The 26,238-nt window shown below is 31.2% G+C and overlaps 1 protein-coding gene across 1 annotated transcript; it reads right to left on the bottom strand.

Moving 5' to 3' along the window:
- Positions 1-1,870: 1,870 nt before the first annotated feature.
- On the bottom strand, positions 1,871-24,614 carry LOC113521176 (probable citrate synthase 2, mitochondrial). The gene is made up of 9 exons (XM_026906623.3): positions 24,454-24,614; positions 12,605-12,766; positions 11,498-11,727; positions 9,757-9,913; positions 9,137-9,336; positions 6,362-6,494; positions 4,950-5,095; positions 4,234-4,396; positions 1,871-3,194 (listed from the first exon to the last, which is right to left on the bottom strand). The coding sequence occupies exons 1-9, from the start codon at positions 24,496-24,498 to the stop codon at positions 3,033-3,035; spliced, it is 1,398 nt and encodes a 465-aa protein (XP_026762424.1). The 5' UTR covers positions 24,499-24,614; the 3' UTR covers positions 1,871-3,032.
- Between the last annotated feature and the right edge of the window lie 1,624 nt (positions 24,615-26,238).

The raw sequence follows: 26,238 nt of genomic DNA, 5'->3' as shown, positions 1-26,238 counted from the left end.
GAACATTGTGACACGAAAATTTTTTCTTTATGTTGGTCAGATATGAAATCACATTTAAAAACATTAGGCCACGACGATCAGTTATTCTATGTAACAGCTAGTATTATGCCAGTCTATACAATCCTCGATATTTCAGTGAAGTAAAAATTGTTCTTACTGTTTGCACCTCGATGAAAGAAAAAAACATTTCGAGGTATTGATTCGTGTAGGTGTAATAGCATTTCTTACTAATCCCTAACGTTATCTTTATGATACGCTTCACTGTCATGACCGTGCGCCAATGATATGATGATAACATGTAACTACACTAGAACACGTCACAGATATTGTAATATCTATATAAGTGAACATAAATTCATACAAATGGAAAAACGTAAACGAACTTAGGCCATTGAACATTGGACTAGAAACTTAAATGCATTGATCTTGACACAAAGTAGCCTATGAAATAATTACTGCTAATGATCTCAACATTGCACTGTACCTTTAGACTTTTGTCTTCTTAGAGTTATCACAACCTTCTATAAAGGCTATCATGGAACGCTTTTAATTCAATATTTTCATACAATCGTGTTTATTTTATAAAAATATTTTAAGGCCCATAATTGTTTCTGAGACCGCCATGGAAGTCATATGGAACAAACATACTGGATTTTATTATCTGGATATGGAAAACAACAGCGCCCAAGGGAGTGCGAATTCGACCCTGTTGAGAACCTATGATGATGAGACTAACATACAACTTCCAGTATAATTATTATTAAGTACTAATCGTACCATATGTGTTAAATTATGCGACAACCTACTCGTGTACTAAAATCCAGTCAGCCATTATGTATGATTGAGTAATAAACATCTCCCTTTACAAACTTTCACATTTATAATACCACTGTTTCCAGTAGCCTTGCCAGCCTACGTAAATCACTATATAAAATGTGTAAGGATATCCCATCCGAGTCATAAATTTCATTCAAATCTGTTCAGCCGTTTAAGTATTATTGAGTAACAAATATAGAAACATCTTTACAAACTTTCATTAGTAGAATATTAATCGCTATTTAAGAGTGGTAATATCCTTTATTTTTTTCGAAATTGACGTCTAATCAAAACATAAACTTTTATAATAAAATGGAATATATTGATGTGTTATCTTTTTATTTACAAATTAATATTGTGACTCATTGCTTCTTTTCACTTTCATACATACTTCTTTCTGCGTCTATTTCTATCTGCAAAAAAATATAATGCAGTGAATTTCACGTAAAACGTAGAGTAAGTTGTTGTTGTATGTAGTGAACTAATTACCGCCAAAGACTACACTACAATTTTCTAACTACACAACACAATTTCATTACAACATACCTATATACTTAAATAGATTTACTGACTTAAGATTCGTAGCCTTTTCAACATAGTCTCATTCTAATTTCATTAAAAATGGAAATTGTTTTTTGTTGACCAAAATCGTTATTTATTGTGTCAGCGATTTTGCGAGTGTTTCGATACTGATCGTGCTTTGCAAAGCTTGCCTCGTCGCTAATCTATCAATACTGCATTAGCAAGGGAAGTGATGCGAGAGGGTAAACTTCCCATTTACCCTGTCGCACTGCGCGGCTGACATGAAAATTTATTAATTGTGTTTTTGTATGTCGTTTTGCATTGAACTTCCATTGAATTGTCTCGAATTATCTTAATCTATAAACAATATCTATCTACTATAATCGCTACGACTGAAGTTTGTGCTTGTATAACATGAAAGCAATTAAATCGACGTACTCGATGCAGTATGTCTATCGCTATAATCCGGAGATATAGGGTAACTATTTTATCGTTATCGCAATAAAGGGCATTTTAAAATAAAAGCAAACTATACACCATACCAATTTATTTTTAGTATTGTCGAATTGAATTATTGAATCGCGCCGATTGAAGACGAGGCACCATCACTTGTTAAACCAATGTCCACACCACAGCAAATTCACACATACTGTCAAACTACTATGAAATGTTGCAATAAATATCAATGACAACAAGTGAATTAAGATTAATGATAATAATACCATAATAGCCACATCAAAAAAAACTGAATTACTGATCGAAATCATAATTTGCAATAGAATATTTTCACAATTTTAAAACTGAAAATGATATGGCTATCAATACAGCGACTCATTCATTAATTAAAAATAATGATTTTGTATCTTTATATACAACATAATATATAAATACTTTGGTAACAAATAATTACATTACAGTATAGCTAAACATGATTCAAGACAATTAAATAACAGAAATGAGAAAGAAGAGCTGCTAAGGAAAGTATAGCGAAGTAAGATATAAATTTGTTTTCTAAAGAAAACAAATCACACCTCTCTAAGTACCTAATATAGACCATACATTCGCAACTGGGTCTATTTATTGTTACAATTATTATTCCACATAAAGTAAAATGAACGTATTTATGAATAATGGGTCCCTTGCAAATTTTTTCTGTAATATTTTCTAAGGTAATGCACTGCATACAGTATTCTATTTAACTATATCTAAATACCCTACAACAATAGTGATCTAATGACCCAATAATTCATATCACTGTTAGTTCGTTTACATACGACAGAAGATACGGAACCAGTTGAATCACACTACTACACTAGTCAATTTATATAATTTAAAGATTTACATAAAAAAAATTACAATCCAATTAAATATAGTACAAAATTTACAAAATATACATAATATTATCACATAGGAATAAGTACATAATTATTAAGAAGTACAATAAAGATGATAGTAATATTTAAACATAATACAAAGCAATATTACGCTTACGACTACTGAAACGGTATAACATTTTATAAAAATTCCATTTCGTTACATCAAAATTTACGCTTACAATATATTTTATTTTAAATATAAAATTAAATAAAATTGACTATTTGTGTATTGTGTGAATCGAACTGTATCAAATCAGTCGAGGGCACTACACGTCACCAAACTCGGAGCCTAACGAATTGTTGCTACATTATAGGCGGTTACTTGCCGACCTGTTTTATGAGGAGCTCGGTACTGAGCGACTTGGGTCGCTCGATGGGGAGGCCGAGCGCGCGAGACCAGATGAGCTGGGCGAGCACTCCGAGCGCGCGCGACACGCCGAACATCACCGTGTAATAGTTCATCTCCTTCAGACCGTAATACTGTACAAAAAATACACAGACATAATTAAAGAAACATTCAAACTTTTATCACTGATTAGATTATTCACTGATCAGAATAAAATGAAACCTATGTCCATCTCCATCTCATATAATATGTGATTATCAAAGTTGTCACGGCGCTAGGATGTATCAAACAAACTTACTTTAATATTTTTAATATTAGTAGAGGTCTAACAAGTTTTACGCTAATTATACTGCTACATTTTATACTTCTGTAATTGATAAACTGTCAGCACTTCTAATGGAACATGGAGACTTTTTCTATAGTCTGACAACTTTGTCCACCTCAAGATATGAGTGAAGCTTTCAGCTATTTGCAAAGTCATATCTGAGAATACATTGTGTATGACTTTTTAGCGGTAAGTATAATGTTTAACAAATAACCTATCTATGTACCAAAATTCATTCAAATCTGTTCCGTAGTTTTTGGGTGACAGAGTAAGAAATAAATTTTTAAATTACTGAGTACTTATTATTTATTTATTTATTCCACAATAAAACTTTGTACAAATGGCGAGCTTAATGCTCTATGGCATTCTCTACTAGCTAACCATTAGGTAAAAACAGAACGCGTATGAAAGGCAGATGTGGTGAAAAGTATATGACAATTATAGTAACACATTAAGGCAATACACAATACATATGCGAATGCACATATAATACATAAACATTATTATCTTCATAAAATGAAATTTCAGAAATCAACTGTAAAAGTACTGAGTCCGATAAAGTATTTGAATACCCATAATCGAGTACTTGTAAGAATCCTCAGCTTCAAAATACCAAAAAAGTCAACTCTGCACATTTCTAGTATCATATAATACAATGCCCTATACAAAAAATATAACAAATAAAATTGTGTCATATGCGAGTTAATATTTAGGTAGTTATTTCTAAAATATAGAGGTTACACTAACTATTACCAAACATATAAATATTGTACCCCTGATGCTTACTTTTTTAGTATTTGACAGACTCAAATATGACAATAACATGTGATGTAATAATAATAACATACCTGTAATAGGACACCAGAGTGGGAGTCCACATTTGGCCATGGGTTCTTAACTTTGCCTAACTCAGTTAGGATCGGAGGCACTACTTTGTACACAGCTGCGACCAACTTGAACAGCGGGTCGTTTGGCAGATGCTTGAGAGCGAACTCCCGTTGGCAGGTATATCTGTGAAATTATAATTATATTTATTTCCTCAGGAAATATTAAACTATAAAGTAGTTAGTAGTTAATGAAAATATGTGTAAACAAGTAAGTTGTCAGAGGTATTGACATACCTCTGACTTCTGAGATAGAATCAAGTGAAAAATTATGCTCCATATCCTTATTTAATATATTTATTTTTCTACATATATTTATTTTTTGTGCACATATTGTTAATTTACGTAATCTGTATTATTCTTTAAGTAGAATAATAAAATTTTTCATTAATTCGTTTAATTAAATACACTACACAAGCGTAACGTACCTCGCTTTGATTAGTATTTTAATATAATAATTTATCCGAGATATTTTACCTATCGTAGTTATTATCATATTAAAAAAAAATTTAAATCACGTTTTTATATAACTACTAAAAAATTATTAGCCAATGTCTGAATTTAAAACCATAACTATAACTAATTAAATATAATAGAATGAAGAATTCTCATGAAATAATGTTATTATGTTTAACTTTAAATGCCATGTATTTCCAAATATTTTCCAAGATATATTGTACCTGGGGTCAGTCTTTCTGAGCACAGCGTGTCCATATCCGGGAACGACTTGACCAGATTTCAGAGTCTTCCAGATAAATTCCTTCAATTGATCTTCCGTGAAGTTATCACCAACCTGTTTGCGTAACTTTTCCAACCAGACGAGTACCTAAAAAAATATTAAAGTTATATAACTATATACATGATACGTTACGTCACATACATAGATGCCTCTTAGGCAAGAATTCTTATCACGTTTATTTGTTAACTTTATTTCATAAGGTATTATTGTAGTGAAATAATTCCTCTTTCACGTAGTAATATTAAACTTTACCTTATGTAGTCAAAACGAATAGCGCTATAGTATTCGACCATAAAAATTATTCTTTCCTGTAATATCGATTTCAATTTGTTTCAGCACAAATATCAAGCAAAATAAACATGTCAGTGAATAATTATTATAATTAATACACCACCATATTTGTAGAAAACTCAAAATTTTATTTGGACGACTTCCTTACTTCTGAGGATTTAATTATTGCATTAAGCAAGCATTGCTTGTCCACACTAAAAAAAAAAACTAAAAAAGCCTTATCTATCTAGAAGAATTAATAAAATATACAGATGTTTCCGGGTCTAGAGTATTAATAATAATCTAACTCTATAATTCAATAGTTCCAAAATAGTAGAAACGCCAAATGTATAAAATTAAGGTATAATGCACCAATTAACATTCGATTACGTTAATACTTGGATATTGATTAGTGGCCCCAGTTCTTTGCATGAGAATTCATAGGCCAATCGGCCAATCGTTTAATAGAATAAATTAGACACATTAAGTGACAACTAATAGTTAAGTTCTTTAGAAAAGATATTTTTTTTTTTTAAAAAAGTACTACATAGTATGGAAGTATTGAAATCGACCAATTTTTTTATGTCTAAAATTATATAACATTTCTGTATTACATAAAAGGATTATGTAGCAAAGTCGATAATTAGTATTACGGAAAAATTCTAGCAATAATGAATTGTTAATTGCTATTGATAATTTTATTATTGGAAATTGATGTTCACATTAATTATAATACTTTGATAGTGCGCCATTATCTACGTCTGCAAGATATCCGTATCATAATTTAATAATAGTTTGTAAAGAGTAATATTACGTCTGAATTATTTAATAGCGTTATATTTTAAATTAAAAACTTTAAATGCAATTTAAATATATACTTAAAATTTTATGCATTTATTTAAAAAGTTTCTGAGTTTCCAAATAACATTAGCAAAGAGTAGCGTTAATTTTTCATTTACTACCTGGTTAGCCAAGCCCTGCAGGGGGAAATTTAAATATCTATACTTAAAAATTTAATGCATTTACTTAAAACGGTTCACAATTTCTGAACAATATTAGTAAAGAGTAGCGATTTTCACTTACCTCCTGGTTGGCCAGGCCGTGCAGGGGTCCAGCAAGGCCGTTCAGACCTGCGGCAAAGGAAAGGTAGGGATCGCTGAGAGCTGAGCCCACCAAATGCGTCGTGTGAGCCGATACATTGCCGCCCTCGTGGTCACTAAACAAAATACGGACAGTATTGTTATAGCAGTTATTTAGATACATTTGTAGTAAAATATACGCTTAGCTATTATTTATTTTCATTTTATGGGTCATATAAATATAGGGGTTTTAACACTAGCAGTTTTCTCTATCAGTTAAAACTTTAATTTAAAATAATAAGTTCAAAGTACATCTATAAGTTATATAAATAGAAATTTCGCATAACTATACGCTTAGTTTGTATATACGATGTCGCTGAGAGCACAATACAAGTAAACAGCTGTAATAAGCTAATTCGCAAACAAATATTAAATACTATAAATAAATTGTTGTCCTTAACAAAACTGCCATAGTGATAATAGTAGGTTGTAGCCTATCTAAAAGGATATATTTCCTCTTATATGAAGAGCCATGGCTAGTAATGGAGCGTTATTGCGTTGTCGTTATAAATCAGTATGATAAATAACTAAAAAACGACAAAGTAATATATTTTTGTCATAATTCTATTTCAAATAAATTCTTTCATCCTTAGATTTTTCCTTATACGTACAATGCATCTGTATAGGTTTGCGATAATCACGATCTGATGAAATACTATTAATTGTTGAGTTCAGTCGTCAAATAAACAATAAACAATAATTATTAGTAAATAAAATTAAAAATAAATACCGCTAGCGTATTTAAATACAAAATGTAACTAAACGAGGCGGAAACGTAAACATTGTGACATTGAAAGTTATCTTATTACAGTACTGTGTAATACATATATAACATAATATCAAATTACGTGGGTAAATTTTGTTATCACATAAAACGGTTTTATAACAAAAATCAAACGTATCAGGTATATAAATCTATCTAAATATTAATCATAATCCTATATCAAGATCGAGTTGCTGTAATTTAGATAATAGGAACACAGATGCAACTTAAAATATTTATACATATGTTCTATAGTTGAGAGAGTTGAAAATTGGGCTCTAAAGTCCAATCTTCAAACCTATAATCGCTATCTGAAATTATTGTTATGTAAAAATTGAGCCAAGTCAGAAAACTATCCATAAATAAATCGTTTTATTATAAATTTAACATGTTCTAATATTTTATAAGAAATTGGGATCGCAATAAATCTGTTCAGAGTAAAAAATATACTACTTCGTCATAAAGTCGTGCATGCACATGTGTATACAGACACGAAGAGAAATGTGCCAAGTCAAATGCAAGTATCTATTTTTAGTAATACATTTTTCTCCGGTCAGCCATCTTCTTCAGGGTCTTACACTGTCAGTTTATTAGCTTTTAGTATGCGTAAATTGATAAAAAAATTAAAATGAATGATAATGATTGATATCATAACATCATCGCGTAGCATGTAATATTAATTAGCAGTATCACTAAAATTAGTATTTGCAATTTTATTAAATTAATAACTTCTCAATGTCCAACAGCATTATTCTTATTAAACATTCTTATGAATTGTACGACACCTAAGTTTTTATAATTTGTATAATAAATTAATACATGTACGCGTATTTACTAGTATTTAAATAAACTGGGACATGTAAATTATATTAATGGGTAATGGTGATTAGCTATCGGTATCGATTCGATATTTTTAAGGTGGCCGGGTTTCAAATTAAGGCCATTCTTGTGATTTAGATCAATGAACTGAATACTAATGTACTCAACTATTCAAAAAAATCTGTTATTGACATAAAAAAATATGACAATGACTACAGACTTCTTTAAAAAATTAACACATTATTCCGCTAAACAAATTGCAAACAAATAATGTATTTCAAAGATGCTTACGTAATATTTAGAATATTTTCAATGATGTAATGAAACAAAAGCTTAAAATTTTACAAAAACTGAGAAAACTAATAGACGGGCATTGTAGAGCATTCTTTCGTTATAATGTCAACAAGTGTATAATGGAAACTTAATGTTATGTAAACAGTCTTTCTAAAATGAACGGATGTACTGTCTGCACGGCTAAAGTAGCTCTCATCGACGGTATCTGCTGACATTCATTTGATACGCTCTTGACACCACATGCACGATCAATTGTGTAAGTAAATGGTGTACTAAAAGAGATAAGGCAGTCGCATGCAAAATTCGCATACTGCAAATTTAACGCTCATATTGTATATCATTCGCTGTGTGTACAGTATGTAAAGCAAATGGGAAAAAAACAATTATGGTAGACAATAACTACTTGCTACACAACATAATAACAGAGGAAAGAAACTTCAAATAAGTATACATATATGTAAATCATATTACAATACTCGGCAATAATTAAATACTCGGTAACACGTAAATTGTGTATAACTATTTTTGTCTCATGATTTACTGAATAACAATTGAAACTTTATATATATAAAAGCGAAATAATGCTCAGTCTAATTAGAGAAATCTTATCAGAACCATAAAGTCTACAAACTTGAATTTTTCCACCAATTGATAAAGGAATTTTGGAAATTTACTCAAGAGATGATAAATATACTAGTAGGCTAAACATCTAAACAATACCTAAATATATCGGTACTTATTTGAGTATTTTGCTGCGGTGCGGTCACTGTAATGATAACTACATGTAGAGTAGTTGGTGATTATTTCGCTTAATTTGAATAATTGAAAGGGCAAAGTTAATACCTGTGAATCGTGAGGTAGAGGCGCATAAGTTCGGTGAACTTGGGATCATCGAAACCCAGCATAGTGCAGTAGTTGGCAGACCAATCCTTGTTGTCGTCAATTGCGCCAATTCCCTTGCCGTCGCGGTAGGTGTTGCGGTAGATGGTAGCTGCGATTACTGGCAGCTTTGCGATTAAGTTCATGGAGTCTTCGTAAACGTACTGATAACAAAAACAAATGTTTAAAAATCATATCCTGTTTTGATACCAAAGGTCAGGAAGTACAGGGACTACTAACACGAGCGACCGTTATCGATCTTTAAATGATTGCTTGTGTTCGTAAATAATAAAATATTCTTGCAATTGTTCATCACTCGATGGACACGATAATCGATACAATTTAGCTAAAAATAAAGTTTAGTTTCATCAAGAATCGTACAAATATCAAACTCTGGATCCTGATTATATCGACAGACCATGATCCATCAATGGCGAAGAATAACTGTACAGTCGATATAGTATATTAGGTCATAGAAAGTTTATATCTACACTATTGAACGTTCAGAATAATTTATTTTGTGCTTGATCTGCACACAGGGGTAAAGTAATAATAATAAAAACAAAATATATGAAGACTCTTACCTCCCAATATTTAGATTTGTGGACTCCTTCGGAATAGGCCTTTGCGAATGTGGATTCGCTATTTAAGGCAGTGACGGCAGCAGAGAATTGAGACATGGGGTGTAATTTGCTTGGCATATTGTTCAACATGGTTACTACATGCGCTGGTAACTCAGCCCTGCGTAGCCAAATTTACATTACATTAATAATTAATAACAACAAACGACTAAATAATTTCGATTACATGCATATCTACTAGTCAGCTTATGGCACAGTGTAAGGATTTTGTTATATAATTTCTATTTAATAATATGCTCACAATAGTAAGCCCAAAAGAGACAATTCAGCTAAATTAGCCAATGGCAATATCTGTATATATATATAATGTATTTTTGTATACTCGTCAAATTTAATAAACAATCTTGGTAGCTTTTATATTTTTATCCAAATAGCGCATAAAACGAGCAAATAACAAAAATAAAAAAGTTTTTATTGTGCAATATGTCTATAATTCTTTCATTCTTTATCTTGCGTTAAAAAACCTATTATGAAAAAACAATGCTGCCATTGATTTCTTAACTTTTCTAGCATAAAAATAGATTACAGTGAAGACCGTTACAAGTTTTCAGAAATAAGAATTGCAATTCTAAAACAATACAATGTTATCTATATGTGGCAATAATGTCACCTTATCTTCACTTGGTTATTTTCCACTTTAGGTAAAGTTCTTGGTGATTCCACGTAACTCAAAATTCTAAACTTTGATAACGATAACGATTTACTCACAAAAAGAAATTAAAAATTTTATTTTTTTTATAATTCTAACAGCATTCATTGATGCACCTATTGTTGAACGCAATGTTGGTTCAGATATATGATGCAAATTTTAAAGAAGTAGCAAATTAAAATTCAGTTAATGAAAATTTCCTATACATTTTGTTTCCTCATTTATTAATTGACCTATGACCGCAACACATAAAGTTTAAATATTCATAAATTTAAATATGAGCAGCATAAAAACCGCATTAATTCAATCTCTTATGACGATTAACTATCCGGTGATAGTAAAATTGGTTCATTTTAAATCCAAATTAAACCTTTAAAATGGCGAGACTCCTGCCATTTGAATTCAAATATGGGTAACTAGATAACCAATATATAGCCAAGATAGATAGAGCCTCTGACTACTAAAGCGCCATCTTCGACTATAGTCAAAAAATTTCTTTATATTACCCAAATCCTCGTACTAGAGGGGGAATTGTTAGTAATGCGGACTACCTTTCACATTGTTAACATAATACTCTATCAGGTCGACCTCCCTGTGGTCCCCCTGGAAACTATCGTGCTGAATTCCAGGTGTATTCATCACTATGGGCTATTTGACCTTCCCTTTTATTCTCACTTATCACCTCACCTCACTGGTGCACCACCAAGCTATACGCTGACCTTAGCGTAGGCGGGATTACTATCCTCATCCATTAAAAAATTCTCGTACGAAGGTCGAGAAGACTTCGATTAATTTATTATTAAAACTTCACATAAAATATTTACATAACGATAGTTACTACTTAACTTCATCCATTTATTCCCTTATTCATAAAAACGAACTATACAAACTTATAATTGATGTGTTTTATTACTTTCTCTTAATAATATTAACTGAAAATAAAAAGACACAACCCTCAATAGCTACGAAAGGTTTTTATGATTAAGGGCATTCATTATATTTTACTGCTAAATATGTTTGACAGTTTCAACTTACCTTTGAGCCCATTCTTTAGAAATAGCTTGAACTTGGGCTTCGGTGGGTATTTCTCCTGTGACAAGGAGCCAGAACAGACCCTCAGGAAGGGGTTCCTCCCCTCCCTTAGCTTTAGGCAATTGTTGTTGGCATTCAGGAATGGAGAGCCCACGGAACCGGATACCTTCGTCTGGATCTAGCACAGAGGTTTCCCATACCAGGCCTTTGATGCCTCGCATACCGCCGTACATCTAACAGCAAACAATAAATCGTTTAATATTCGTTTTAATTTCATCGTTTCAAGATACTTTAAAGGGTAATAAGCTAAGCTAAGGAAATAGTAATATTTCCAATTCTCAATTGTTTTTGACCCCATAATATTGTCAAATTTCATTCAGTTCCAACTATACATTAAAGATGCAATAGAAAGACATTTATCTTTCTACTATTATTTATTAATTATTTCCTTATTATTATTTTTTATTTATTTTATTTATTATTGGTTATTCCGATTTTACTCTTGCACTTATCTCATTAATTACTTTTTTTACTGCGAATGAAGTTGTTTTAATCAAATACTCCTATATTCAAAAATAGTAGAAGGAAATATGTAATTAGACATGCAATAATATATTAACAAATATACAACCTTTTTATCAGTATACCTACTGATACATTGCTTAATTAATTACAATTGTTACAGAAAGTTACGAGTACTTATATATAAAAATATATGGATATTAAATAAAAATCATGTCGCAAAACACGTTGAGAAACAAAATTATTTCAAACTTAATATAATATACATGATATAGATATTAAACTTAAAAACAATTGGTGATGATCCGTAGCAGATACATAACATTCCAGAGGTTCAATGACCCATGTTGAATGCACGCGGTAGCGTTGGCAAAGTTAAAAAAAGAATAGGTGGAATATAAAACATGGCGCACGTTATTGCAAATAAAAAAAAAATATGAATCAAGAAAAAGAACCCTCTTTAAATACAACTGTCAATAAGATGATGAATTCATAAAGAAAACACTCTAATGATTAATTTGTTTGTTAAAACAAAATTATTCTATGAATAATTATTTCGATTTGGGCACACCCAACAAATGGACTTACCATGTCAACGGTGACCTCTCCGACTTTGGTACCTCCATGTTTTTTACGAAACTCCTTAATCTTCTCTTGTTCTCTGGGGATCTTCTCTTGCAAAACACTCTTGAGATTAGTCTGTTCAGCGCTAAGACCCCTTAGCAGAATCGATGCCGTTGGACATGCTTTCTGTACGTAAACAAAAAATAATAATAAACATACAAGAATACTATTAAACTTGTATTACAAAATTTAGCTATTTATACTAGATGTCGAAAATTTGCGTGACACTCATAGTATTGTTTACATATTTTATTAACCCTTTGAACTTTATTACTATAATTAGCTTTGGCTAGCTTCAGTGCCCGAATCTTGGTATATAGCGATTACGATTTGTTTAAGACGTACTCAAAATAAACTTTAAGTCATTGACATAAAGTTTACTTTTAATCATATTCCGGTCAAATAACGCACATTTCAATGTCGTTGGTTATGATTAAATACAGAACAAAGGCCAAAAATGTTCAATTAATAAAATATCTCGACGGGTCAAATATATCTTCCTAAAGTAATTAGAAAAATAAAAAATACGTATAATAAATAATTGTTATTGTCTTTTGAAAAATACTCTTCAGTATAAATTCCTATGAAATTTTCCCGTCGCTCGAAACGATCAAACTCAAAAAATATTTATCGGTGCAAAACCGGGACAGTCAGTTTAAAAAGCGTTAACTTTACATTTTTATGTTGTACATTTTTGTCGCAAATATTACAAAAAAAAAAAAATAAACTAAGCAACCGATTTCAAGAACAGATATGTAGCTATATTTTCGACCTGAAAAAACCCCGCAAAATGAGATATTTTAAACAGGTACATTACTATAGAACTACAACTAAAATATCCGTATATATTTCTTTATTTGATACATAATGAAAATTATAATAAAACTGCTACAATACGCTATTTACCTACCACATAGGAAGTCGATAACTGCGAACAAACTGTCGTCAATTCATATAGTTGATTCACAACAAGTGTTAATTTGTTTTTCAAATTAATAATGTAATCATTATTTTCATTCTGTCATTTTTAATTTCCGAAATATTTTTAAAATCGTATTAGCGGAACCCCGAACCTATGTACTGTACTGGCTATGCCCTCGGCTTCGCAGATATTTAATCAACAGTAATTTAATTAAGTCAAAATCTAAAGCGATACTATTGACAATAACAATCTAAAGATTTTTTCATAAATTAACTCCAAGAAGCAAAAATAAAGCCGTATCTCATGTATCGGACGATCGATATATAAATATTACAAAACTATATTACAAAATGTTGTTGAAATCCGTATATTCAATTTAAAATATCTAGTTTCATTTCTATTGTTTTTAAGTGATTTTCACGACAAAAAGCTTACGATTACATTACTTTGGCCTTAGTTTATATCCGTTACCTTTGACCAATGATTATGTTGCTTATTATAAAATAGCGTACGAGCGCTTTAAAATATTCAACAAAAATAAACCAGTATTTCAAGGTGATTCTCAACATCTAAAACATCTTTAACCAGACCGTTGAGTTTATTAATGTATTACTATTCCATGAGTGGAGGTATTCGTTTCATTTTATTTTTTATAAGTAGAGATTGAATTCTAAAATAAAGTAGATTTAGAAATCTTCATTTAATAGAAGAAGAAGAAATGCTGTCTTTATACAGTTCTCTTTTATATAGGTAATCTAAATATTGTTCAATTTATTACTAAACTTTAAAATGTCTATTTAATCTTATGGCTTAGTTGCAAAAGACATCTAACATGAATATAATATTACAATTATTTTTGTTCATTATTTGTAAGTTCGCGAGCCGTTTATACAATTACCTATTTATTTATTTACAATTCGTATATTGTAAAATGGGATTAGTAAAAGATAAGTAAAAGTTAAAAATAATTTTATACTAATAAAGTTTTCGAGTCTTTTCCCTGTGGTAACTTTGGTATGAATTAGAATCTGTTTACTTTGCCAATCTTATGACTTAATGGAAAAAGATTTTTTTAACCTGAATATTTTTGTAAGATTTTTTTTATTCAGTACGTTTCATATGTCTGTTCGATTACTTCACAACAACTGTATGAGGTGTACTCACTGAATATCTTTTTGAAATATGTTTAGACGTATTTTTCGATGATATAGGGGAAAAAAATACATCACTAAAAGTTTACACCTCAAAACAATACGAATTCTGTTACACTTCATTCTACCTATTCACTTTTTTACAAAAATAGGTGCGTAGTATATTAATATCAACAACATAATAAGAAATATGATTAAGACACAAACCGAAATGTGATGATGCAATTGTTATATTTTTGTCTCTGTTTTGACCTGGAAAGTCACGATCGGAACTTTATACTAAATAACAAATGTATCTTCAAAAAACCTTCCAAGGGGACACTTCATGGCTCCATTCCGCTCGCAATATAAATGTCCTTTCTCACTGGCAATCATCCAATGTTGTATACTATATAAGTCACCACACGTACGATGTACGCTACGATACTGTCGTGTTATTACAACGGTGAATCCCGGTATCTGACTATATACATTTGTCTGCCATTTATTTTTAAGGTTATTTAGATATTAGAACTTAGACACTAGAACATCCATATTTCCTAAACATGTTAATTTTAGAATAATTCTTTATAAATAACCTTCTTACTGAAATCAAAAACTAAGGGAGATACATAATACATAATAAAGAGATAATTATTCTTGTTCAAATAACTTTATGTTATAATATGGAATCTCGTCGTGTGTGCCCCGGCATAGAATAGTGCACTTCTTCCATACCCGTGGTTGTCGTAAAAGGCGACTAAGGGAGGGCGAAGGATGGGGAGTTAACTGCAGTTGCTAACCTGTCTGACAAGCGTGGCAACTACTGGCAAAACTCCCCTTATGGAGAAGACTTATGTCTAGAAGAGGACAGTCAACGGCTGAAATAATAATAGGGGTTAGTTTGCCATCTTCTCTCCTTAAGAGGGGAGATGTGATTTTGTAAAAATTAAAAATTAATAATGGATATTATTGTTATTATGATTATATAAAATATGGAATTACCACAAGAAATTGGATGAGTATAAATTTGGTATAAGTTTATGCTTAATTTTAAACATAATAATAATGTAAAATAATTGGATCCGTTATATAATTAGGTGAATTAAATTAATATATCATTGATACAATCAGGTTGTATATTATCTTTAATCAAACCATCGCTCTGATAAAAGAGACGTGAATAAATATCGTGTAAGTAGATAAATGAGCTTACAATCTGTTATAATTCGATTACAGGAAGAAAAGGGATTTTTTTTTTATACCACAAAGGTGGCAAACAAGCATACAGCTCATCTGATAGTTTACTATCAGATGGGCACATACAGTCACTGTAGCCACTGTATGGACACTTTCAATCCCAGGGGTGTCACGTGCGCGTTGCCGACCCTGAAGAAACCTTAATAGGCAGGAAGCTCATTCCACAGACTGAGCGTTCGTGGGAGAAAATTTCTCTGAAGCCACACTGTACGTGACCATTTAGGTTCAAGCGTGCGAGTATGAATTCCCTGTTGATGGCGAGCGGTGCGATGATTATTAGTAATGAGATCTAACAACTTGAGTAATCAGGTCAACATTCCACGCGGTTCCCCTTGAATTTGTCCCAAGGAGTCAACTGACCTTTATGCATGATAGAAGAGGATGAACCTCACCTATCATACCTCACTACTACCCCACTAACTTATATGGTTCAGTATAGATTCCTTTCGAGTTTCTTTTCTTTTCTTTTATCGTTTTATCTTAGAACATCCTAAAGATGACAAGAAGTAGTGACACGTGTTCTTAATACGCTACCACACGCAATTTATTTAATTTTAAACATGTCTTAGGATAATGAATTCCTATCAATCATTAAATTTTACTGCAAAACATAACAACCAAAGGAGAACAGAGCGCATGCTCAACGAGGTCATAAGAAATAAGGTCAGGCAGACTAGTCATTACGTAAAAACCCTGACGTCTCAAAGAACACTTGCAATTTTTCCTTAAACCGCCATAAAAGCTAAGTTCAGTATAGAGGAAAATAGGTAAATTACTACCAAAAGTACACATAATATAGTTCTAGAGATTGAAAATGTATTTTTGCAACTCTATATATAACGAAATAGTTATTACTTTTGATATATCAAAAGCCGTCAATCATTTTAAACAAGCTTTTAATGCACTGGGAAAAATAAATTTAAACTAGCCTGTCATATCATGGACCTCCCCACTAGAAATTATTGATTATAGTAATACATTTGAACGCACAACTACACGGCGCAATTGTTACAATTTATCATCACGCTAATGATACTGCTAACGACTACAAATCATCATCTGAGGTCTTAACATAATAACGTAGATTTTAATAATTATGACAATGACATTAAGTCTAATTTACATCACGATTAACGAAACTAGTAAAATAAAACTAGTTTCACGACTTACATTTCACCAGCAGCTTCATGTGTAAAATCTAATATAATAATGCTGCATGCATTAATTTCAGGAAATCGAACAGTTTCACAAATCATAAGATTTTGCCAGCATCACGTAAACGCAACGTAAAACTCATGTCGCGAAAATGCGAACACGTTATTTGCCATTCAGGAAACTAACTAGATTCACGCGTACGAGACTATTTTCAGGAATTCCATTTTATTTACTACTCGTTTCATGTATCGGGAATTATATTACTGAGCATGAATTAAGATACCCAAAACTTGATAAAAAAAATAAACACTGGGCCGAACATGGTGAAAGGTATCAAGGAAGTCCCAATTCCAAGAGTAAATACAACCTGAGCATCATCTGAGATGGTGATGAGAATGGCAAACGAACCTGACCCCATAACCTGATATCGGCTGACTTTATAATAAACAGTAGTAAATGAACAATAACAATAAACTGTACAACACAACATTTCACCAGTGGCAACAGCAAAAGGTGGGGAGGAAAGGGATTGTTAGCAATGGAGTTTGCCAGCCCCATTGCTAGCAATATACCCTATTAGATAGACCTCCACGTGGTTCTCCCTGGAAACCATTTTGAACAATTCTTGTTGAATTCGCCACGATGGGCTAACTGACCTGCTTCATCCTCACCTATCATCTCTCATTAGTGCTCCGCCAGTGTACACCGATAGCGCAGGCGAGGCTACCACTCCATTATCACCCATTAAAAAAGAAACAACAAAAGGTGTAGTCCTTTAATTTACAATTAAAAATCTGTCAATAATACTGTAATATTATGTTATCCAAACGAAACAAATCTACAAATTTCGACTCGATTTTATATATAAGTATATATGACGGTAAAATTAAGACGTAATGTTAGGTAAAAATGTTTTAATTATATAGTATAGTATGGTATCGTAATATGTAATAAAATAAATATAAACTCATAAAGTTAGACGGTGTCCTGTAGAAAACATACACAATTAACATGGGTATAAAAAACAGGAAATACAACACTACCTTCGGCAGTCGCCATAAGTGTAGATCAAATATAATACACCATAATATGTTAAGAAAGAGTAACAATTAAGATAATAAATGATAACGAGCACTGTTTCACTACAATTATAATCCATGTAATGTTGCAACTAGTTTATTTTATACATTATGTCTTTACCGCTTTATTTACTGGCATGGCGATGACGACTGTATCAATTCAAAGAGTCAGTAGTAATGTAACGTCCAGCTTGATTAGTTTTCCAAGTTCTTATTTAAATACATATTGGCCTCCATTTATCTACCATTTATTATGTGTATAGCAACATTATTAGCGATCAATGTTTGATCAAAAATACTATGTTGCATAGTATTTTTATAAGTCTGTATGTAGTAAAGATCTAGTATAATTCTTCTAAGTTTTCATATGTAATTAAATGCCGTTCACGTGTTTACGCCTGTCTACAACATGACGATGTCGCAGAATGGATAAGGTTAAATTAGGCAAAAAAATATTGCTATAATAACAAATGTAGGAATAGCCTCCTATATCAGTTGTGTAACTCACAATTGTCACGTGATTTATTAAGTGCCATTTCGCTATCACTAAGCACTGTTGATTGATGATACCTAACCTATCATAACCCATTCATGGATATTGTTGGCTACGTATAACTATATTTACTAGACAACAACTCATGAATTAAAAGATTTTATTAGAATTTGCATTGAAATCAACATTATCATTTATTTGTACAGACATGGAGAAAATAGAAATAGGTAAATAAATTGTAGTTGTTTCCATAAGCTATAAAAGAAAAATCATTTAATAACCTACATAAGTCACTGCTCCCCGAAAAACCAAAGTTCTAACCAATGAAATAGTATACAATGGTAGATCATATTTAAACCATAGCAATTCGTCATCATTAATAAGGTATTAATGGGTTAAGTTGTAGGTACATTCCAAAGTTTACAGGTATTTAAGGTAATATGTTTGCTAATAAAAAATACCAGAATTTATCGACTTTACGAATATGTACTAAATTTGAAGTCATCGCTCCATGTAATAGATTTGACATCTTGAATTATATAATTATGGACAACTATATTATGTAGAAGATAACATTATATACTTCCAGATGTATCAAAGACATACCAGTATCAATATCATTGTAGAATTCCAAAAGATAAGATAAGGATGATAATTTGACTAACTATGTGACGTCGATGTTACGATAAATAGATCTTTCTTAGGATTCAATGTTGTCAAGCCAAATAAAACCCTTGATAAATCAATCAATTCGCGAGCTCCCGGAACTGCATAACCTACCACGTGTTCGATCGTCGAACATCTAGTTATCTACCAATAAATCATTTTATCAATAATTTTATTGTAAGATATATATAATGTATATTTCTAAACGTGCTAGATATAGCTACTTATAAGTGTACTGTTTGTACAAAAGGACAGCTCCTATGAACTTTGATTTTGACGTATCATATCTAAGTTTAATACAATATAAACAAAGCACAAAATTTATTGCAAAAGGTAAAACAATCTCAATCAATTAATCAATATAATAGTTTAACGTTAATAAAGAAACCGTTCAAGTTCGATAAACAGCACATATAACATTCATTGGTGATTGAAGCCGCAAAATAAATATGTGGCCAATGCAAGAGTAAACCCTATCGATTTATAAAAATAATTGTGAAAATCAGTTCAGAATAGGTGACGTAATAGCGTAATATAGCCATAATAAATTAAAATTGAAAACTTCCTTTTGAAGTATTAGTAATCGATAAACACGAATATTTTCACAATATTAATTATTTAATTTCGTATATTTATTCCACAAAAAAAAAAACATCAAGATTAATCGTCATGGCCAGCTATTTCAATTTAAAAACTAAAGTACTAAACCGATTTCGATAAACTTTTTATGGGACCAATCTGAAAGTAAATCCTTTCAGATAAAAAAAAGAAGTTTATAAATCAGTTTATAAATGGCGGAACAAACATAAAAAAATAACCGAATCGAGAACCTCCTCGTTTTTTTAAATTGATTGTAAAGAATCTCGCTTATAAAGAGGTTAAGACGTCGCATAAACTCTAGTGCGTTTATGCGATTGATAGTTCAATTAGAAGCCCTATTACACGAACACGGCCCTGAACGCGGAACATGCATTGCTTATCTAGGTACCATAGAGACAAAGTCGATAGATTAACCATATAATACATCCGTATCTAATTTGTATTTAGATCATTAAATATATACTGCAAATGTCCTAATATAACCTAGATAACACATGGACAAAAGTTTTAGTAGCTTGTTTATTCTGTTAAAGTTAAAATTACGTAAACTATCCTGATTCTATTAAACGAACGGATGGATGGCGTCTTTATATATCTTCTACTTTTAATACTTAATATAATATCATAATAACCTATTAACACCCATTTCTAAGCACGTGTCTAAACACAAAAGAACCGTTAAGTATAGCTTACTGTACCTGCTAGGCATGCATCTGAATATGACGTTTTGTTTCGAGAGTTCCTTTTTCTAATACTAGTGTTTTATAGTTCATTAATTTATTCGCCTTTTGAGATATCTTTACAATGAAAAGTAGTGGTGACATATTCACATATTGAACGCTTAATCAGTCATCACACGAATTCTCATAATAATCGTATAGCACAGTAATAGTACTAATAGCAATTACAATACCATATATATACCGCAAAAAGTATGTCGACATTTGGGCGAGTGCCCGATTCGCGCCCGAGAATGACCTGCGTGGTTGGTTATCTTTAGCCGAAGAGCACTTAGAGGACACACAGCATACCATCACTAAGATTTCTGCGAGACTTTGTCTACTGATAACAATATCATCTAATAGCAAAAGCAGCATTAATAGCATTGCCATATGAGTTTGACAATTCTAAATTGGTAGTAAATCTGCTTTTTCAAAAAACAGAGTCAACAAGAAATTAACGAGGATAATAAAGACAGTTGGCTAACAAATTATGTTGTTATTAGAATTTGCCGGTGTCACCTGTTTGTAACTGATTCAACATACTGTAGGAATAGTACTGAGTCAATTATATGTGGTTTATCACATTTATACTAAACGTTAATACGCGAAATAAGCACGTGACTAAACTGCCTATGCCTGTCGGCTGCTGAACAAACTATTCAATAGAACACAAAGATGTAAATAAAACATTTATAAAACATTTATAAAACATTCTATTAATTCTGACATAAACGGTTTTACTTAAGAAATAATCTTTTTCGTAACATAAACATCCTGTATCAGAATGTTCGTAACGCTAATCTCTGAAATTGCTCAACCAATATAAATACAATTTTGTAATTGTATTATCGTTTGCCACGTTTTGATAAATAGGATATTTTTATTATAATATACATATATATTTTTTTATTTTTATACTCCCTAGTTTACGAGGTATATATTATACTTCAATAAGTTATATAACTTATTTAAACATATACTTAAATAAGAATTTAAATATTCAGTCGTGATAAAAGTATTCTAGTATTTTTATTCAATAATACAAATAAAACAATTGCAATAACAATCATCAAAATCGACAAAAGTTTTGCGAATATATCGTTTTAAGTATAATACTTATTATGCACAAAAAATATTAAATAGCACGTCTTTCTTTTAGTGGTTTCCCAAAAATAATATAATATGAAAAATGTTAATTACGGATTAATAATAATAATAAACGAACAGGAGTAAAGATTGTAATTTTCATATTTTTACATTATTTCACGAGTTATTCGGAGAATGATGAAGAAATAAAACAAGCCCACCGGTGCGATCTTGAATTAAACCGTTTTATATAATATAGTTGTATGTACGTCTGTTGTTATATTCAGTAAAAGTAAGATCCTGGTACGACATATTGACACCTAAAATTAATAAGCCAACTAATGGCCCTAGGTTGACGGAAGATACGAGAGCAAAAATGACTCAAAGTAACAATTTATCGTCACGCAAGCAAGCGCCACCGTGAATAACATTGGCATAGATATTTCACGCAAGGCCACTAGAACACATACATACAAAGTCAACACACATATGGTATACCTACTATCTACACAATAGATTATTCTTTTCTTTAATATCATGTACATACAAATTTTGGCTGGATTATAATTTTCTATTATTTTTATAAATAACTATAAAAATCTCTAATAAAACTCTTTTACAAGTTAATAGATCCTACTTACATGTATAATTTTATATAGGTAGGACAATCATATTATAAATCACTGAGATAAGATGAGATTGTCTTCCATCAGTTTTGTCAAAAGAAACCCAAAACAAGTAAATAGAAGTCTACTTATTCAATTCCTTTTATATCTATATCTTCTGTGTAAGGACACTAAGTATTCATTAATAATGGTTTGATTTTTAATGTTAGTCACATTAAAAATCAAATTCATACAAAAAAACCTTTTACCTAATAATTAGCACCCATTTGGTTTGATTTTACATTTGATTAACACTAGTTGAGATGAGAGATGTTATCGTACCCAAATCCCAAATTTATTTTATATATTTTCACCAATCACCAGTAACAAAATAATTCAAAAAATAAATTTATTAAATTTCAATAATTGAGCATCAAGTAGGCAGAGAAAACAAAGTATTGATTCACACAAATAACATATTTGATAGTCACTCATACAAGAACTCAATGGAAAAAATCAATAATATTTCTCACAATGTTACTACATTTTATTTAATAAATTAGTTTTTTAAAGTCGTTTAATTTGTTATCTTACTTATATTTATAACATATACATACTTCATATTTTATAATAATGAACGTTTTTAATAAGTATTTTAAATAATAAATTAAACATATATAAAACTTCTTTGTCTATAATTGAATATTATTACACTGACCAAGGCCATTGTTTTGTAACCTCAATATTATATAAGTAAACAAAGTCTCCAAAAATTAGACTTTTTGATAAACCTTTGTCAGTTTTTCGATTAAAATTCTAGGCATAAAAATAATTAAAATAATCACTTTTCTCCATGGGACATGAGGTAAAATAGTTATGGGAAAATCTCTTTTTTTTTACGAAATAATAATAAGAATATATCTACAATCTAATCATGTGAGTACAAAGATTGTATGAAACATTTCTGTTTATTGTTGAATAATAACTATTGTAAGTTAATATCCAATATAATATTGTAAGTATTTATATTGGCAGGTGTCTTTTTCTTTATTCAGTTCTTGGTACTTTCTTATTTAATTTGGTTCCATCATTTATGAATACTATCACTGGATTATAAATTATTATATTGTTAATAATGGAGATTGTTGGCACTTGGTGGAAAATGTTTTTACTTTACTGTTTCATTTAATAATGACATGCCTAAATATATATATATATATATATATATATATATATATATATATATATATATATATATATATATATATATATATATATGTATATTACATATTTAATTATTTAATTACACATGAAGATGGTAGGTAGCACAAAGTATATGTACTTTTGTTTTCATATAAAAAAGAAATATGTATATATATTTAGACCTAAAACAATAAAACCGGGGGAAAGGGATTGTTAGTAATGGGTCTTGCTGACCCAGTGCCAGCAATACAGGGTGTATTGCTGGCACTGGGTCATCAGGTCGACTTCCACACTGTTCCCCTTGGAAACCATCATGTTTAATTCTAGTGGAATTCATCATAATGGGCCTGCTTTCACCATTACCTATCATTCATCCCTCATTGGTGCCTCGCCAGCGTATACCGATAGCGCAGGCGGCGTTACCATTCCATTATCACTATTATAAAAAGTACAAATAACCTGTGTAATGGTGCATGCTTACGCTAAGCATGGTCAAATAAAACAAAAGCACCCTTAGAAATTAAAATATAAAACCATGCAGTCCTAAATTTCAAGTTGAAACAGTACAGTAAAGGAAACGAAATAGAATTAAATAAGTAAAGCAGCGCATGATACGACGCCGAAGAAATTGAAGGTCATCTCCAAAACAAAAAAAATACAAAAGAACTGGAAGTAAATAACACCGGTTTCAAATAACTTTTATTACATTTATAAAACTAAAACTAAATCATTTAGTCCCAAAATAGCTTTTATTCACATTACATAACTTTGAATCGAAAATGTATTTACGAAGGTTATAAAAGTAACACTCAAAATACTTTTGAGATAAAGAAAGGATACTAGTTTTTGGGTGTATTAACAAAATAATTTGTAATTATATAAATATATTTACCTGCAATTCCAATATTTTCGTTGATGAAATTCTGAAAAGAGACATGGTTAAAACCACCGAGAGGTACTACAACACCAGTAACACACGACTATACTATACCGCGTCCGCGACCGATCGATTGAATTGGCAAGTGGAGTGAAGCTTGATAGTAGAGGTGAGTAGTGAGTTTTGAATGATATCTCGTATCAAGCACAGCACGTGATTATTCAAAGGCGGAAACGTGGAAGTCACTTTTTTTTACAGTTTAAATCGACATATCTTGTATCGATATTTTTTTTTTATTAACATCATAGGTACCATATATCTTAATAAGACATTAATATTTTCTTGTAACAAAAAAAAAATTGTATGACCTTTTCTAAATTAAGCGTTCATCATTTTAACTTATTGAAGTGTAGCGACACCGCAATTATCTGTCAATTTTGAAAATAATTTAAAATTTTTCAATGTTCTTGACTAATTATTAACAAAGTACACTTGTAGCGAATCATGTTAGTCATGGAATAATATTCTTGTTAATCTGTCACTTAAAGCATTCTAATGCAAAGTTTTTAGTTTTAGATTTATATTCAACGTATTCTGTGATTAACCTTTAAATTAGCTAGCAGAGTACTTTTTAAATAATCAATCAGGAAAACTGAAAATTATTCAATTGCTTTTGAATAATGACAGTGAGGGATGATAGGTGGCAATAAAAAACAGGTCAGTTAGCCTATAGTGATGAAATCACTTGGAATAGAACACGAAAGTTTTCAGGGAAACCGCGAAGAGGTCGATCTGACAGGGTGTATTGCCAACAATGAGGCTACTAATCCTCATTTTTAGCAATCCATTATCCTCTCAATATATATATCACAGTTATAATTGTTATAAGCTTTAAGAGAAACGGGTTGATAATAAAAATGCTTAAATATTGTAGTTCTTTTTTATCACGTCTTCATCGGTAGGAAAACAAAGACTAATAATGACAGAATTCAAAAAACATAAGAACAATAGAAATATAAAAATATGAAGGACGGAATATGATGGTCAGTATAAAAGGCGTATTGTGATGGCCAGTAATACGCCACACCACACCCCCGCGGAGAAAGCAAGGCTCACGGGTCAAGTCTGTCCCTAAAACGAACCTTTCTTCCCGATTTGGTAACCGGCCCAGTAACTTGCGAGGCCGGTGCAGGAAGTACAGGAGCGGGATGTGGAGAAGTGAGGTATGAAAATTAGTCGCGTGAAGGGGGGATCATGATTAGTAGTACCCAGTTCTAAATGAGCAGGCTTCATGCGGTCAAGACTCACAGTGACGTTCTTACCGTTAATACAGAGGGTTGCAGTTTTATTGTTCTGGGCCACAATGCAATATGGTCCGGAATATGGTGGTTGAAGAGATCGTCTGACGCTATCATCTGTTAAAAAGGCATGAGTAACGTCGGGCAAATCTTTGAAAATAAGTATACCGGGTGTAGAATGATGAGATGCTGGAATGGGTCTAATTTTTAACATAGTTCTGCGAAGTCTATGGACAAAATCTGAAGGATTCAAAATCTCCTGGGAAACTGAACTACAAGTGATAAGCTCACCAGGAAGATGAAGGGGTTCTCCATACACCATTTCAGCAGTGGATGCACCAATGTCCTCTTTTAATGCTGATCGGAGACCTAACAGCACTAAAGGAAGAGAGCTCAACCAATCGTCACGGTGACATATCAGTGCGGCCTTCAGCTGTCAATAGAGGCGTTTCACCATGTCATTCGCTTGCGGATGGAAACTGGTTGTCCGCACACGTGATGA

Source organism: Galleria mellonella, unplaced genomic scaffold (genome assembly GCF_026898425.1).
Source record: "Galleria mellonella isolate WM207_F2 unplaced genomic scaffold, CSIRO_AGI_GalMel_v1 utg33, whole genome shotgun sequence".
Lineage (NCBI taxonomy): Eukaryota > Metazoa > Arthropoda > Insecta > Lepidoptera > Pyralidae > Galleria > Galleria mellonella.
The sequence above is the reverse complement of the archived record's forward strand: the minus strand, read 5'-3'. Positions and strand labels throughout refer to the sequence as shown.